Source organism: Vulpes lagopus, chromosome 7 (assembly GCF_018345385.1).
Source record: "Vulpes lagopus strain Blue_001 chromosome 7, ASM1834538v1, whole genome shotgun sequence".
NCBI classification, from domain to species: domain Eukaryota; kingdom Metazoa; phylum Chordata; class Mammalia; order Carnivora; family Canidae; genus Vulpes; species Vulpes lagopus.
In genome coordinates this window covers 30,087,328-30,104,415 of record NC_054830.1, presented here as the reverse complement: position 1 = coordinate 30,104,415, position 17,088 = coordinate 30,087,328, and the positions used below count along the sequence as shown (strand labels likewise).

The 17,088-nt window shown below is 44.3% G+C and overlaps 1 protein-coding gene across 1 annotated transcript in view; it reads right to left on the bottom strand.

The window, feature by feature from the left end:
• Positions 1-12,343: 12,343 nt before the first annotated feature.
• LOC121495127 overlaps positions 12,344-17,088 on the bottom strand; it is a 91,817-nt gene continuing 87,072 nt past the window's right edge. The window contains 8 exon segments of the mRNA XM_041762413.1: positions 12,344-12,825; positions 12,828-13,446; positions 13,449-13,806; positions 13,808-13,927; positions 13,929-14,472; positions 14,475-14,889; positions 14,892-16,417; positions 16,761-16,881. Of these exon segments, the coding sequence (XP_041618347.1) occupies positions 12,344-12,825; positions 12,828-13,446; positions 13,449-13,806; positions 13,808-13,927; positions 13,929-14,472; positions 14,475-14,889; positions 14,892-16,417; positions 16,761-16,881 (4,185 nt within the window).

The following is a 17,088-nucleotide window of genomic DNA, read 5'->3' as shown; positions in this document are numbered from 1 at the left end:
TATTGATGGACTTTTTTTCTCCCCATAGCCATGAGCAGAGATATATTGGTTTTCAATGGACTCTTCACATTCTGGCAGTTTGGTCACCACTTTCATACACAAAATTGATAGAAAAAATGAAACAAAAGGAAACAAAGGATAAAAATGTAAAAGGTGATCATTTCTAGTCTCCTGGAGCCTAAGATTGGAAAGTGTGTATTGGGTGAGGGACAAAAACAATTTCTTTGTGGATTTTTTTTCTGCTTTGCATCAGTACCTCTGTGTGCTGTCTGAAAACCTCTAAGGGAAATACGCAGTTCAGCATTTGGCTTTGAGAATTCTCTATCTCCCCTGAGAAGGAGCTGGGAGCACAGCAAAGGCAATATATTCCTTATAAGCTTTCAAATGGAAAGTGCCAACCATAGAAATTTTTCAGAGTAGTGTGCTGGCCCCAAAGCAAATGGACTAAAGATGGTGTCAGGCTGTAAAAAGTTAATTTACTAGAGTGTCTTCTAAGAACAGCCAAGTCATTTCAAATTCTAATGCAACATAGCTGTGCCTTTTCCACAGCTGTAGCTGAACAGAAACAGAAGAAATGGGAAGCATTTACAATGGGAGCTTAAAAAGGCAGGATCAGTGTGTCCTGCTTGCATGCTGACCTGAGTTGTTATTCCTCTCCGCCTTCATTGAAAATGCTGTCTGGTGTCCTAAGAATTGTAGCAGCCTGCTGCTTGGATGTCAGGACTCCCTGCACATCCCTGAACATGTTTGCATACTGTTATCTGATCACCATATTGAGAAAGTGCAATTTGTCTGCAGCAATCACTTCCTATACACACACACACACACACTCTCTCTCTCTCTCTCTCTCTCTCTCTCTCTCTCTCCCTTCTTGGGTCCCTTTGTCCCACATTTAACAAATTTACCCTCAGGGGTTCCTCATCTTATTCCAAGCCCCTCTTATCACAAAGATGATGAATCTAATAAGTTAATTTAACATGGCAATATCTGTGTCTGATAACATCTCTATTTTTAAAAACGTATTACAAATGTTTAAGTCATATACAAAAGGCACAAAGAATAGGGCTTTTCTATGAAACATACTCCAGAGGCTTCCTATCTCATAGAGAATAAAATGCGTATTCCCCACACTGGCTTTCCAGCCCTCCATGAGAGCCTGCCCCTGCCTGTCAACCATCCTCCCCATCTCCGCCTGTCCCCCACCACTCCTGTTTCCCTGTATTGGCTCAAGGAGCGTTAGCACTCTGAGCTTTCTCTGCCTTCAATACTCTTCTCCTAAATATCTATTTGACTCCCTTCCCTGGTTCTTCATGTCTGTCCTTATCAGAGGTGGCTTTCCTCACAACCTGACATGAGAGAGCCATGATTCCCTCACTCCAATCTCAGAATTCCATAGCTCAATATCCTGCTTTGTTTTTCTCCATAGCGCTGATCACATAAAGTATGTATTTAGTTGTATGTTAATTTGTTACCTGGTTGCCCTAACTAAAATGTTAGTTCCATGAAGCCAAGGATTTTGTCTGGGTTTGCTTTGGTTTTGGTTTTCCTGCAAATCATAGAGAACAACCTGGGACAAGGTAAGAGCTCAATAAGTAACTCTAATGAATGATTGATTTCAACTTTATCTGCACCCACCTTCCAGCTTAAGAAAACCGTAAATGCATATAATATAAATAAAATAAATATTATGTACGTGTGTAGGCTGAGGTCACCCATGTATCCTTCCGGGTTCCAGCCTCCTTCCTCTCTCCTGGGAGTAATCACTATCTTGAATATAGGGCTTATCATTTTTATGCATTTCATTATCTTACATCTATATGTATTTTTGGGCAATACATAACATTAGGTAAATGTGTATGTAGTATACACACTATGCTGGGTATTATACTGTAGCATAGTGCAGCATAGCACGGCATGGCATAGTATAGTATTGTATTAAAGTATAACATAATCTCATATAGTTGATCCTTGAACAACATGGGTTTGAACTGCTTGAACTGCTTGGGTCCACTTAGGCTGGCTTTTTTTTTTTTTTTTTTTTTTTTTTTGCGAAAAGCTTTATCGTTTCCATTTGGTTCATAGCTAGAGAGAGGGCTCCAGGGTGGTTAAAAAGCTGCCTAGTGGCTACAGGGAGAGACTCAGACAGCAGCCCTGACACCAGGGGAATGCCAGAGAGCCCCCTCCCCAGGGCTGCTGAGCTCCTGGGGCTCCTAATCACGCTTAAAGAGCTCCTCTCCAAGAGCTACTTGCTCAGCCCAGCCTGGAGCCCAGCTTGCAGAGGCAAATCAGATGGTCACCATCACCTCGATGAGTTTCACCTCCTTATCCAGGGAGTGGCTCTCCGGGAAGTCACAGAGTTGAGGGTCCTCACCAGCAGAACCCAGGGCATGCAGATCCAAAAAGCTCTGCTTCAGGTTCTTCATAGCAACTTTCATGACCTTGGGTTTTTATCCTACTCATATTGTAATGGCTTCTGCAAGTCCTGAAAGAGAGCACTGGTTTTGTATCTTCAAGCTTCTCCCTGGCCAACTCCTGGAAGAAGTAGCCCATGCCTTCCTGAGCCATACCCTCAAGGCCAAAATAGAAGCCCAGAGAGAAGTAAGTGTAGGAGGATGGCAGATGCAGATTGGCCAGGTGGTTGACAGCAGCTTCCAACTCAGTGGAATAATCCTGAAAAATCCGGGAGCTCATGGTTGATCAGTAGTGAGGATATAAGCTCAAAAGATGGTCTTGGCTAGGGTGCCTGAGTGGCTCAGTTGATTAAGCATCTGCCTTCTCCTCAGGTCATGATCCCAGGGGCCTGGGGGCCAGCCCTGCATCTTGCTCTCTGCTCAGCAGGGAGCCTGCTTCTCCCTCTCCCTCTGCCTGCTGCTCCTCCTGCTTGTGCTATCTCTCTCTCTCTTTTTCTGTCTAATGAACAAATAAAATCTTTAAAAAAAAATGGTATGGCTGGACCTCAAGGCAGGGGATGGCTGAGGAGATGATTCCAAATGTTCCCACTGGAAAAGAGATTGGAGAATGGTAGGAGACTGGAAGAAGGGGCATTCCTGAGTCTGTTCTATGCATACCTTCTTTTTTTTTTTTTTTTTCTATGCATACCTTCTTGAAGCGAGAGAAGATCCAATGACCACTGGGCACACTGCCTATATGTGGATTTTTTTTTTTATAAAGTTGCAGTAATGTAAATGTATTTTCTCTTCGTTACGATATTCTTAACACATTTCTTATCTCTGGTTTGCTTTATTGTAAGAATACAGTATGTAATACATACAACATACAAAATATGCTTTAATTGACTCATATCAATAAGGCTTCTATCAACAGTAGTAGGCTACTAGTTAAGTTTTTGGGAAGTCAAAGTTGTAAGTGTAGTTTCAACTAGTTGGTGCTCAGCACCCCAATCCCTGTATTGTTCATGGGGCAACAATATAGTCATATAGAAAAGAATAGCAATTCTCAGACTTTGATTCATATCAGAATTACCAGGGCAGCTTTAAAAGATCCTAATGCCCAGACCCCACATGAATTTCATCTGGACATCCCTGGCCCCTGGCATTGTTTCTTTAAAGCTCCCAGGTACTTGGAATTGCAGCCAAGTTGGAAGACCAGTGGCATTGCCTAGAGTAGAGTGCAGTTGTCAGGAGTCAGGCTCAGAAGGCGGCCTGTTGGGGTTGGAACATTGCCTCCAAGTCTCTTCAGAGTTTCTAAAGTTTCCTGGACACCACAGTTAGCCACCTGAGAGAGGAAGAGCACACAGCATCCTTTCTTAAAGATATTGACCAGAATCTAATGCTGTTCCTTCCACTAACCCCTCTTGGGCCTTTTTCTGAAATATTTAACTACCAGTCATTTTAATATGGCCTTCCATCTAAGTCATCAGAAATCTCCAAAAAATGGTGAATTCCTTGCTTCAAAACACTCATTTTGTGTCTGAATTTTTATAACTTTATTGAAGTACAACAAATATCAGGAAGAGTGCACACATCATAACTGTACAACTGGATGACTTTTCACAAACTGAACATACCCACATGATGAACACCCTGATCAAAACACCTGCCAAGGTCTGCTCTCCCAAAGGTCACTACTCACCTCACATCTCATAGTAGATTAATTTTGCCTGTTTGGCCTTCACATGCATAAAATTATAAAATATATATTGTTTCCTCTGATTCTTTCATTTTGCATATTGCAAAAAACATTACTTCTTAATCTCTTTGAGATTAAAAGAGAGTTATAAAAGGGAAAACCAGGCAGGAATAAAAAACCAAACTAATTATAAATAATATATTTGATTCACTACCTAGAAAAATGAAAGAATCAATGTAAAGGGTTTTATAATTTATTTTTTAGAAGACAGTTACTCATTTTTCTTCAAAGAATAATGAAACTTTTAGATTGTCTCTTTTACCAATTCATTCATAGACCTGCCAGTGTGCTTTTGCATAATGTATATTACTTAGAAAACAATGGGAATATAGATTATTTTTAAAGGCTTTGCTAGAAAGGCAGGCAAGGCCAAGTTTGTGTGCCTTATTGGCAGATTACAATGATCCATAATCCTAAATTTATTTTTATTTCATGTGAGTGGAATGCTTTACTGGATAAATGTGCACTCATAGTGATAATTTTAAGCTAATAACAATATCAGTCTGAAAAGACGTCTTGATTCATTTATTTAACAAATTTTGAGTGCTAGAAATATAATATTGAACAAAAGAAACTTGGTGCCTGCCCTGATGGATCTTATAGTCTTGTGAGAATCAGGTATTCATCAAAGAATCATGCAAGTAACCTGAAACTTAACATTATGGGTTGATTGGGAGACTCAGTCAGAAACCGTTTCCCTGCCGATATGATGGTGGAGCTGATGTTAAAAGCACAATAACACAAGAATGATACTGGAACTTAAAACAGCCTTGAAATTTTACAAACTGTCTATTCAGACACTGAGTGCAACACCTCAGGGCCATTTGTCCAGAATACTCTCCATCAGTCTTGCTAGTAGCCACCACACACACACATACATGCTGCTGCTTAGCTCTTATGCAACTGAGCTCAGGTGTCAGCTGAAATTTCCCTTTCTTAAGGAAGAAGTCCCTGGATGTTCTTCATGCACCTAAAGTAGGTCAGGGTCCCTGGTTTTATACTGTTACATTATTCCTCAAATCTTTCTAGCATTCGTGATAGATTTCCTCTCTTTTTTGGTAAAAAAAAAAAATGAGATGATCTATAACATGCTTCACATAATGCCTTGTACCTCATAAATAGTCAACAAACAGTAGCTCTTTGTGCATTTAATATGTATCATCTCTGCAAAAACACTCTAACCTCTATGAAGGCAGGGACCATATGTCACATTTTGCCCCATACCCCTAACAGCTGATGTGGTGCTTTGCACAAGGAGTCCAATGTGCAGCATGAAGGCACTGGAGTCAGACTGCCTGGGTTTGAATTCTGTGCCAGCAGTGTGACCTTGGGCAGTTTGTTTAAGTTCTTTTGCCTGCATGACTCAGCAGGAGCTAGCCCCTATCCTAAAATTTACCTTAGAGGGTTGTGTGTGTTTATAAATTGAAAGAAACACTGCCTGGCCCATAGTGGGGGATTTATGCATTAACTATTAGTATTATTAGGTAAACTACTACCTTTCCACTCTGCCTTCTTTAATACAACACAAATATACTCAGAATCTAAGAAAATGAGAACTGAAACCTACAACACAGTTCACTTAGGGCCACTTCCTGCATCTTGGGCCCTCCTTAGCTGAGTTAACTGAGCCTTGGAACTTATTTGGAAAAGACCTAAATTAAGAACCCCATTGAAGGAACTTATATTTTTAAACACTTTGCTCTTCTTTCTCTCTTCCCACTTTACCAATTGAGTTCCTTTCCAACCTATATATGGCTTCATGCTCTTCAATTTCCAAGGAATTCCAGGATTTTATATCTGAAAAGGAGCTGAGAGTTCATCTACTCAAGCATCAGTGACTTTTATAAGAAGAAATGAGACCAGACAAGATGGAAGTGGAACAAGGTGACACAGGGACACCACAGAAGATCAAGGATGAATAGGCACACACCTTGACTTCAAAAACACTGTTTTCTCTAACATACCACACAATTTCCTAATTGCTTTGGTCAATATTGTTAATATTTTTAGAACAGAGAAACATGGCAATGGAAAAATAGGGTAATAGCTTCTTGATCTTTTCCTAAATGAAAATTGTAGCATGGATAATAAATATGTAAAGCAATAATAATTTATACACATTAAATACATTAAGGTTAATAGTTATGGCATACTACTAGTTGTCATAGTGTGAAGCACAAAATATGTATTAAGTCATGTTATCCTTAAAAATATAGGGAGCAAAAGATGAACATTACTATTAAAGTCTCACTCAGGGCAGCCTTGGTGGCTCAGCAGTTTAGCGCCACCTTTAATCTAGGGCCTAATCCTGGAGACGCAAGATTGAGTCCCATGTCAGGCTCTCTGCATGGAGCCTGCTTCTCCCTCTGCCTGTGTCTCTGCCTCTCTCTCTCTCTCTGTGTCTCTCATGAATAAATAAATAAAATCTTTTTTTAAGAAATTAAAAAAAAAAAGTCTCACTCAGCCAAGAGGTTAAATGACTCACCCAAGGTCACACAGCTTATAAGAACTAAGATTTGAACAAGATGAGTTTACTGTAGAGCAGTGCTGTCCAATAGAAACATCATGCAAACCATATAATTTTCAATTTTCTGGTAACTGTATTTAAAAAGTAAGGGAAAACAGATGAATTCTAACAATATTTTCTGTTTAGCTCAATATATCCAAAATATTATCATTTCAATATATATTCAATGCAAGGTCTATAAATGAGATATTTTACATTCTTTTTAATCATATTAGGTTTTGAAATCTAGTGTGATTTTACACTTAGAGCACATCTCCATTTGAATGCTAAATTTTCAGCAGAAATACTTAATCGGTATTTAGATTTCATAAAATTTATAGTTGAAAAAGAAGATTCACATCCCCTAATTGTTCTAAACATACTCAAAAGTTTCCCATAACTTAATGGGTTATCCATATTTTAAGTTAAATTTAGTATAATATTAAGTAAAGTTAAAAAATGTAGTTCTGCAATCCTGCTAGCCAGATTTCAAGTAGTCAGCGACTGTGTATGACCTACACCTAGAGTACCAGTCAGTGCAGCTACTGAGTCGAAGCCCTAACCACTACTCCACTCTGTGTACTTTATCATCACACTAACATCATCATAATGCTGCAAGGCCAAATCTATAGAAGCCAAGAGAATGAGAAGGAGGTTGTACACTATGGTTTACCCAGGTCACTCTGTGTGCATTGGACCCTCATTTGAGTTCACTGAGGCTTGGGATAGGCCCATAAATTTCATCAGGGCTCATTGGAAAAGGGCTCAAAATAGGAATTCAGTGAAATCGTTAAGAGTAGAGTCTCAGCAAATACTACATGATCTCACATGTGGAATTTAAGAAACAAGACAAATGAACACAGAAAAAGGAGAAAAAACAAAAGTCATACTCTAAAGTATAGTAAACAAACTGATGATTACCAGAAAGGAGGTCAGTGGGGGGTTGGGTGACTGGGTAAAGGGGATTAAGAGTACACTTATCTTGCTGAGTACTGAGTAATACATAGAATTGTGAAATCACTGTATTGTACACCTGAAACCAATATAACACTGTATGTAACTATACTGGAATTAAAAGAAAAAAAGAATGGAGTCTCAGTAGAAGCAGAGAATATGTTCTATTAGAATGAATAATTCTTTTTTTTTTTTTTTTTTAAAGATTTATCTATGATAGACAGAGAGAGAGAGAGAGAGAGAGAGAGAGAGGCAGAGAGAAGCAGACTCCATGCCGGGACCCTGACCCGGGACTCGATCACAGGACTCCAGGATCACGCCCTGGGCCAAAGGCAGGCGCTAAACCACTGAGCCACCCAGGGATCCCCTAGAATGAATAATTCTATAAAGACCCTAATACCTCGGACTTCTGAAGCAGAGTAAAACTTATTAGATAAAAGAGAAACAATGATTCCTTCTAAAAGTTAGAGAGTCAATAGGCTACCTCTCCCTTTTCAATTTAAAAGCATGTTTAATTAATTAGAAATTACATGTTTTGGGGATCCCTGGGTGGCTCAGCGGTTTAGCACCTGACTTCGCCCCAGGGCGTGATCCTAGAGTCCCGGGATCAAGTCCCGCATCAGGCTCCCTGCATTGGAGCCTGCTTCTCCCTCTGCCAGTGTCTCTCTCTCTCTCTCTCTCTCTCTCTCTCTCTCTCATGAATAAATAAATTAAATCTTAAAAAAAAAAAAAAGAAATTATGTTTTGATTGTTCCAGTGTAAAAATTCCAACATGGTGGGGAGAAGGTCTAGAAGTGTACATGTTCCTCAAAAGCACTTAATTTATCACACGGATCATCCAGGACTTCAGAGAATTGCTTCCTTAATTAATATTTTTCAGTCACTTTTTGCATTTAATAAACATTTATTGAGAAGGTATCGTGCATTAACACACTTATTATTACCTCATGGGAGCCATTACGCCAAATGGTAGGGAACACACTGCCCTTATTCCCAACTTACAGATAATGGAAATAAGGCTCTCTTTCTCTTTTGGAGTCATGCTATTATGATGTATGCAGAGTGCATCGGTTTAAAAAAAAATAAAGCACAGTGTTTTGGATGAATCCAAAGAAACTGGGTGCTCCCAGAAGGAAGATGTCAATGTAAGAAGGGTCAGATCTTGTGCTAAGCTCACAGGTTTGAATTTATCTTGAAGAAAATGAACACCTGGAGAACTTTTAAACAGGAGACTGACTGATGTTATCGGTGTTTTATATAGCATATCAGTTAGTCTTTTTGTTGAAAACAAAAGAAAACCCAGTCCAAACTGGAACTATGAAGGAATGTTTATTGGTTCATGTCATTGAGAAGTCCAGCAGGCTTCAGGTAAACTTTGGTCCAGGTGCCTAAAATATGTTACCAGAACTTAGCTTCTCTGTCCATTTTTGAAATCCAATTTCTCCTTGTCAGAAACCGTTTTTGGCAGTCTCACTCCCTGTGCTCCCAACATAAACATCACCACTTTTCAGAATATATAATCTCTCATTTGTGTCCAGTGAGGGGACAGAGTGCCTGCTTTTCTCAGAGCTTACAAAAAATGCCTCTACTTGAATCTCTGATTGGCCTGATTTGGTGGTGTGCTCATTTATGAACTAAACATAGAGGCAAGGGGAACAATTCTTCAGTGGACATAGGCCTGGGTGGTAAGATCTACACCTGGATCTGGGGTGGAGTCAACTTCATTCAATAGCCCTTGGCTGAGATTGGAGGAGGAGTCCCAGAGGAAGGTCAATGTCCCAGCCTAATGAACCATTTCTGCTCTCAGGGAAATCTAAAGAGGCTGGCCACGCTATGCCCCCTGACAACATCAGGCTTTGCTGCTAGATGCCTAATGCATGGTCAAATTTCAATGTGACTTAAAATAATTTTTTTCTCTTATGAGAACATTTACATTCTGAAATAAGATAAATACGAGGTGATAAATGTGTTTATTAACTAGATGGGGGAAATCCTTTTATATATATATACGTATATCAAACAATATCTTAAAATTTTATAGGTCAATTATACCTCAATAAAGCTTATTTTTTTTTTTTTGAAAAAAAAAAGAATTTTCAGAAGTAGTAAATGTCCTACATAAGACTGTGGTTGATGAGTCAATGATCCAATAAAGGACAAAAGGAGGGCACAAGTGATACAAAGCAAAGGAAGAATAGGCTAGATGGTTTGTTATTCACAGTAGTCAGAAGAAGAAATTCATCAATCTTCCCTCAAAATTATATCTATGGCCAAAGAAGACATTGTATCATTTTCCATCATCATAATTGTTTGGCCCTTTTCTATAGTGATGGTAATAATCTCCACAGTGAGAACCACAGCAAAACATAATGTTAGGTCTTCACTTTTCCTAGAGAACCAACGTCTCGGCGGACGCCCCAGAGACTCAGACTCCCGGACAGGCAGATGCAATCAGCATGAGGAGTTTATTGAACGTTTGCGCAAACGGGCCCTCCGCCACTAGGGTGGAAGAGCCCCGAATAGTAGGTACAGGGGCCTTTTAAAAGCGAAAACCACAGAATCAGCATAGAACACGGGTTATTACATGATTGGTCTGTTTGAAGGTTAATACATGCATACTTTGGGACCTTCCGTCAGGGCGGGGAGGGTTTTGTTTTGTTTTTTTTTATCTAGGAAAAACCATAGGTTGTTTTCCGTTGCTTAAGTTCTTGGTATAGCTGGGCGTGGGCCGTTCCTGGGTTAGGCCTGGTTCTTGTATTCTCAGGAAGGAGGGGGGGGGGCTTCATTCCCTCCTCTTTGTTTGGACTGATTTTAATCTTAAAATCTTAGGGGGTACTCTCTTCTGTTTGGAGGGCCCGGTATTGTTGTGTTAATACCAGGGCTTGGGTAATGGATAATCTTTCTCGAATGAACTGGAGTAGCCCATTGAGAATACAGGGGCCAAAGGTTAGTAACAGGAGTAGGATAAATAAGGGGCCCATAATGGTTGAGATCAGGGTGGTCATCCAGGGGGACCAGCCTTCAAACCAGCCTTGTTGGGCTTCCCGATCTCTTTGTCTTTTGTTTAGTCTATCCCTGAGTTTGGCCATGGAGTCTTTAATGACTCCGGAATGGTCTGCATAAAAACAACATTCCTCTCCTAGGGCCGCACATGACCCTCCCTCTTTGAGGAATAGTAAATCTAGGCCTCTTCTGTTTTGAAGTACTACTTCAGAGAGTGAGGTAAGGGATTGTTCTAATTTAGAAACGGACTGCTCTAGTGTCCGAAGATCCTCGTCTACAGCAGCTTGGAGTTCCAGGTAGCCTTGCGAACCCTGAATCAGGGCAGCTGCACCAGTGCCCACCCCTGTTGCGACTCCCAAACCCAGCATGACCGCCAGAGTTAGGGACACGGGCTCGCGCCGAAATCGGGTGGGGTGCCCGTCATATTGATTTTCTAGAGTTTCAGCAGGGTGATAGAATACCCTGGGCATAATCTGCACCATGACACAGAAGTCCTCAGAGTCATTTAGGACCGGAGCAGATACACAAGGGGTGAGGCCTTTGTTGCATGCCCACCACGCTCCCGGCTGGGGTACCAGGTAGGAGTCGGATCCTGAGATTGGGATGGTGGTATTGCAGAGTTCCTGGTAACCTCGGGGAGGGGTTCCTATGCAGGTTCCTTGTCCTGAGACTTCTGTAAGGCTAAGTTGGGGATGGGAGTCGGGCATGCATTTTTGAGCATTAGTGGTATTGCTATAGTTTCCGGGGGTGGCAATTCCTTCATAATAAGGGGGGGGGGTGGATGCAAGGCAAAGCCAGCAGGATTTGGTTATGTCAGGATTGGTCTGGTTGAGAGCCAGGAAAGCCCCCGTGATGAGGTTGAATAATCGTTGTCCCGTGTTGGGTGGGGGGTCGTCGGGTCGGTGTGGCCATAAAGTCGTTGGGAGTGGCGTTCCTTGCGGCCGGGCCGGGGCCGGGGCTGTTGGTTTAACAGGAGCCCTCCGGCCCCCAAGGACCTTATTGGGTCCGACCGCCAAGGGGTCTAGGGATTCTATTTTTAGCTTAATCTGAACATAAACCCGTCATCTGTTCTTTCCTTGTATAACCTGAGTCCCCATGAATACCCTTTTGCCCAGTTCGTGGCCTTCTTGCCAGGTTCCGTGAAGGATATTTGCAGGGGATGACACCATCCTTGGCATGGCCCACGGCTTAGGGGTTTCCATTCGTTAAACGAGGAGGTGGGACCATGAATCGCCAGGCGGGTATAGTTAGCCTTGACAATGATGTAATCCCAGGAGGAGGAGGGTCTCCATCCTGTGTCCCCTGTAGTCTCGCACCCCCAATTTTTACAGTAGAAGTGTTCCTTTCCTCCACAAGTGGGATTTAACTTACAGTCTCTGTGGGACCCGGGACAGACATAGAAGGGGAGGGTGTGTAACATGGACCTCCTGTCTGGCGTGCCACATCCTCCCCAGGGGTCTAATCCTTTTTGTCCAGGGGGGCTTTCTCAGTTGGGGGCTTTAGAGGTGTCAGAATACCCTTCTAGGTCCCATGGGCTGGGGGCCCCTATAGTTAAGTTACATAAGTCAGGGTATAGGTTGGGCCACCAGGTTCCTATGGGAGTAGTTTTTGTTATTGACCAGACCTCGTCACCCCCAGACGTTAATACTTGCCAGGTTAACTTTTTGGGGGCATGAGGGTTACCTTTGGCGGGAGTGCAAAGCATTAGAAAGAGTATGAGTATAATAATTGTTACTGAACAATTTTTGAAAGTCTTATCTTGAGTGGGTTTTGAGAGTGGTGGAGTTTCCATTGGGGTGGCTCGTCTGATTTGTCCTGGCTGGTGCTAGCGGTGCTCGTGGGTGGGGCGCGCTTAACGTGTGAAGCGTGGATCCAGGCAGCAATGCCGTCTACCTTCAAGGTGGTCGGGGTGGTTAGTAGCACGGTATATGGACCCTTCCAGCGGGGCTCGAGAGTCTTAGACTGATGTCTTCTAACGTAGACAGAGTCACCGGTCTGGAATGGGTGTGGGTTGGTTAAATCTCCGGGGCGGTAGGCAGCGGCGAGGGGTTTCCAGATCTGACGCTGGATGATCTGGAGCACCTTTAGCCGGTCCTGTAAACCGGGAGCATCAGTAAGAGGGTCAATGACAGGGTCTAGTAAATCCGTCACTGGTGGGGGACCTCCATAAAGAATTTCATATGGAGTTAGTCCATGGTGCGCGGGAGTGTTCGGACTCGGAACAGGACCATGGGGAGGAGTTGGACCCAGTCTCTAGTGCCAGTCTCCAAGGTTAATTTAGTTAGGGTCTCTTTAATTGTTCTATTCATTCTTTCTACCTGCCCTGAACTCTGGGGTCTGTAAGCGCAATGTAATTTACAATTTATCCCCAGCTGTCTAGCCACCAACTGACTTACCTGGGAGACGAAGGCAGGGCCATTGTCCGACCCTATTACCTTGGGTAGTCCAAACCGGGGAAAGATTTCTTCCGGGATTTTCTTGACAACCACCTGGGCAGTTTCCCATTTGGTGGGGAATGCTTCTGTCCATCCTGAAAAGGTGTCTATAAACACTAAGAGGTACTTGTTACCATATTTACCTGGTTTAATCTCGGTAAAGTCTATTTCCCAATTAGTTCCCGGCTTTTCTCCCCTTATTCTGGTTCCCTCTGCTACTGGATCGTTGCCTCGTTGATGTCCGGGACAGTGAATTATACTCAGTTTTTTTGGTAAAAAGAGAGAATGGAGAAGATTTAGTATTTCTTCTTTATTTTTGATGTTTTTACCTGCGGAGGTCAGGAGGCCCCTCCTTCGGTATATTTCTCTGTGTATGTGGGCAGTTGCAAAGGCATACCATACCTGCTGTCCATGTAAATGTTGACCTTTTTGTCTTTAGCCATTTTTAAAGCCTGAGTTAGGTCTATAAGCTCTGCCCTCTGAGCTGAAGTTCCAGGTTTTAAGGCACTGGCCCCGAAGACAGTTTTTCCATCCACCACAGCCGCCCCGGCCTTACGCTCACCATCCTGCAGAAAACTACTTCCGTCTGTGTAGCAAGTTGCTTCAGCATCTGGTAGAGGTTGGTCTGTCAGGTCCTCTCTGGTGCCGTGGGCTTCTGCTAGAATCTGATGGCAATCGTGCGCTACCGGGGAGGAGGACTCGGTTTCTGGGAGTAGGGTGGCTGGGTTTAGGGTTGTCGCCGCCCCGAACCGTATCTGACATGGCCTGGTAATGGGTGATCCGAGCATTCGAGAGCCACCGATCCGGGGGCTGACGGATGACTGTCTCTATAGCGTGGGGGGCCACCACGGTGAGGGGTTGGCCAAGGGTCAACTTATCAGTCTTTTACTAGAACTGCCACGGCTGCTATCATTCGGAGGCATGGGGGCCATCCTGCAGCCATGCTGTCTAATTTTTTTGAGAAGTAGGCCCCAGGCCTTTTCCAAGATCCCAGTTTCTGAGTTAGGACCCCCTTGGCTACTCCTTGGTGTTCATCGACATATAACGTAAACGGCTTGGTCATATCTGGGAGACTAAAGGCGGGGGCAGTTAATAAGGCTCTTTTTATTTTCTCAAAAGCCAATTGTTGTTCTTTTCCCCAGTGGTAGGGGGCGTTGGTTTTAGTAAGGGGGTATAGGGGAGCCGCTAGCTCTGCAAACCCAGGTATCCAGAGATGACAGAACCCGGCACTGCCGAGGAACTCCCATAGTTTTCTGGCGTTGGTGGGTGCTGGAATCAGAGCCACGGCCTTTCTGCGGCCTTCCGTCAGCCATCTCTGTCCCCCTTCTAGGAGATAGCCCAGATAGGTTACTCGTCTCTGGCCTATTTGGGCCTTCTTGGCAGAGGCTCTATACCCCAGTTTTCCCAATTTTTCGAGCAGGGCCCCGTACCTCGCACGCAATCCTGTTCTGTCTTAGCTGCTAGAAGCAAATCATCCACATATTGTAGGAGGACAAGGTCCGGATGACTGACTCGGAAGTCTGCCAGGTCTTGGTGCAGGGCTTCGTCGAACAAGGTGGGAGAGTTTTTAAATCCCTGTGGTAGTCTTGTCCAGGTGAGCTGCCCCGAGAGTCCCGTTTCTGGATCTTTCCATTCGAAGGCAAAGATAGGCTGGCTTTGGGGGCTTAGTTTTAAGCAAAAGAATGCATCCTTTAAGTCTAACACCGTATACCAGACGTGGCTTGGGGGCAAGGTGCTGAGTAAGTTGTAGGGTTTTGGTACCGTGGGGTGTATATCCTCGGTTCTACGATTGACCTCCTGTAGGTCTTGTACCGGCCGATAATCTCCTGTACAGGGTTTTTTTTTACAGGTAGGAGGGGAGTGTTCCAAGGCGACTGGCAAGGTATCAAGATGCCCAATTGTAATAATCTCTGTATGTGTGGCCGAATACCCTCTTTGGCCTCCTTACTCATCGGATATTGCCGGATGGATACGGGAGTGGCCGAGGGTTTTAGCTTTATAATTATGGGCGGCTGGTTGATTGCTAACCCCATTCCAGCCGTTTCCACCCAGGCCTGAGGATATTTGGCGAGCCATTCAGGATCTAAGGGTTGCACGGATGGCAGAGGGTCCTCGTGCAACCTATGCTCATCTTCTAAGCGCAAAGTCAGCACCTGGAGGGGTTGTCCCTCCGCGCCAGTACCGGTGGCCCCTTTCTGATGAAAATAAATCTGGGCCCCCACCTTTGAGAGGAGGTCTCGGCCTAGGAGGGGGTAGGGGCAGTCTGGGACCAGTAGGAAGGAGTGTGCCACTTGTCCCCTGCTCAGGTGGACCTTTTGCTCGGTTGTCCATCGGTACAATTTGCCCCCAGTTGCCCCCTGCACCCAGGAGGTTTTAGAACTTAGAGGTCCCTCCGCTTCAGTCAAAACTGAATGTTGAGCTCCCGTATCAACCAGAAAGGTGACCGGTTGGCCCCCCACTTTAAGGGTTATCCGAGGCTGGGGGGGTGGCTCCTGGCCCTGACGTCCCTAATCTTCATCTTCTAGGGACAAAACGGGGATGGACTTCTTTTTAGGACCTTGCGACTGGGCCTTTTTTGGGCAATCTTTGACCCAATGTCCTTTCTCTTTGCAATAGGCACACTGGTCTCGCTCGACCTGCGGTTTTCTTTTGTCTCCCAGGTCCTTATTCTGTCCTGACTTATTTTGCCCTGAGCCCTGCACTACGGTGGCCAGTATTCTAGTTAGTTCTTTATTACGCTTTTTATCCCTTTTATCTTCTCGTTCCTCCTGTTCTTTACGGATTCTTTCCTCCCTTTCCTCTGGGGTTTCTCTCTTATTAAAGATTTTTTCTGTCTCTTTTACTAAGTCCTGTAAAGTGTATCCTTATAGCCCCTCTAATGGTTGTAACTTATTACGAATGTCTGGGGCTGACTGTCCGATGAAGGACATGATTATGTCTGGTTGCCGATCTTCGGCCAAGGGACCAAAGGGGGTATACATGCGGTAACCTTCCGTTAATCCTTCTAGAAAACCTTCGGGAGTTTCATCCTTTCCCTGTACTATAGCACGTACCTTTGCCAAATTGGTGGGGCGCCGCCCTGCCCCTTTGAGACCTGCTAGGAGTACCTGGCCATAGAGATGGAGCCGCTCCCTACCAGCAACGGTGTTGTAGTCCCAGTTGGGGCAAACCAAGGGGAAAACGTCCTCGATTTCATTGGGCAGTTGGGTGGGCCTCCCGTCTGCCCCGGGGACGTTCTTTCGTGCTTCGAGGTAGACGTGTTGTCTCTCCTCCGTGGTGAGGAGAGTCTGCAGGAGCTGTTGGCAATCATCCCAGGTCGGCTGGTGGGTCAACAGAATGGATTCAATCAACCCGGTCAGCACCTGGGGGTCTGCAAAATAATATTGTTAAAAATCCCGTCCCGGGATCCCTGGTTGGCGCAGCGGTTTAGTGCCTGCCTTTGGCCCAGGGCGGGATCCTGGAGACCCGGGATCGAATCCCACGTCGGGCTCCCAGTGCATGGAGCCTGCTTCTCCCTCTGCCTATGTCTCTGCCTCTCTCTCTCTCTCTCTCTCTGTGACTATCATAAATAAATAAAGAAAAATTTTAAAAATATATATTTAAAAGTCCCGTCCCTGGGCCATCCGAACAGACGCTAGTCCTGTAGACAATTCAGACCCGGCCAGTCAGACAAACAGACGAAACAGACATATGACTAGTGAGCTCGGCCTTACCTCCTGCCACTCTCAGGGCTGAGCCTGGGGGCGCCTCAGATCCCGGACAAGCCCCCAAAAATGTTAGGTCCTCACTTTTCCTAGAGAACCAACGTCTCGGCGGATGCCCCAGAGACTCAGACTCCCGGACAGGCAGATGCAATCAGCATGAGGAGTTTATTGAACGTTTGCGCAAACGGGCCCTCCGCCACTAGGGTGGAAGAGCCCCGAATAGTAGGTACAGGGGCCTTTTAAAAGCGAAAACCAGGGATCCCTGGGTGGCGCAGCGGTTTGGCGCCTGCCTTTGGCCCAGGGCGCGATCCTGGAGACCCGGGATCGAATCCCACGT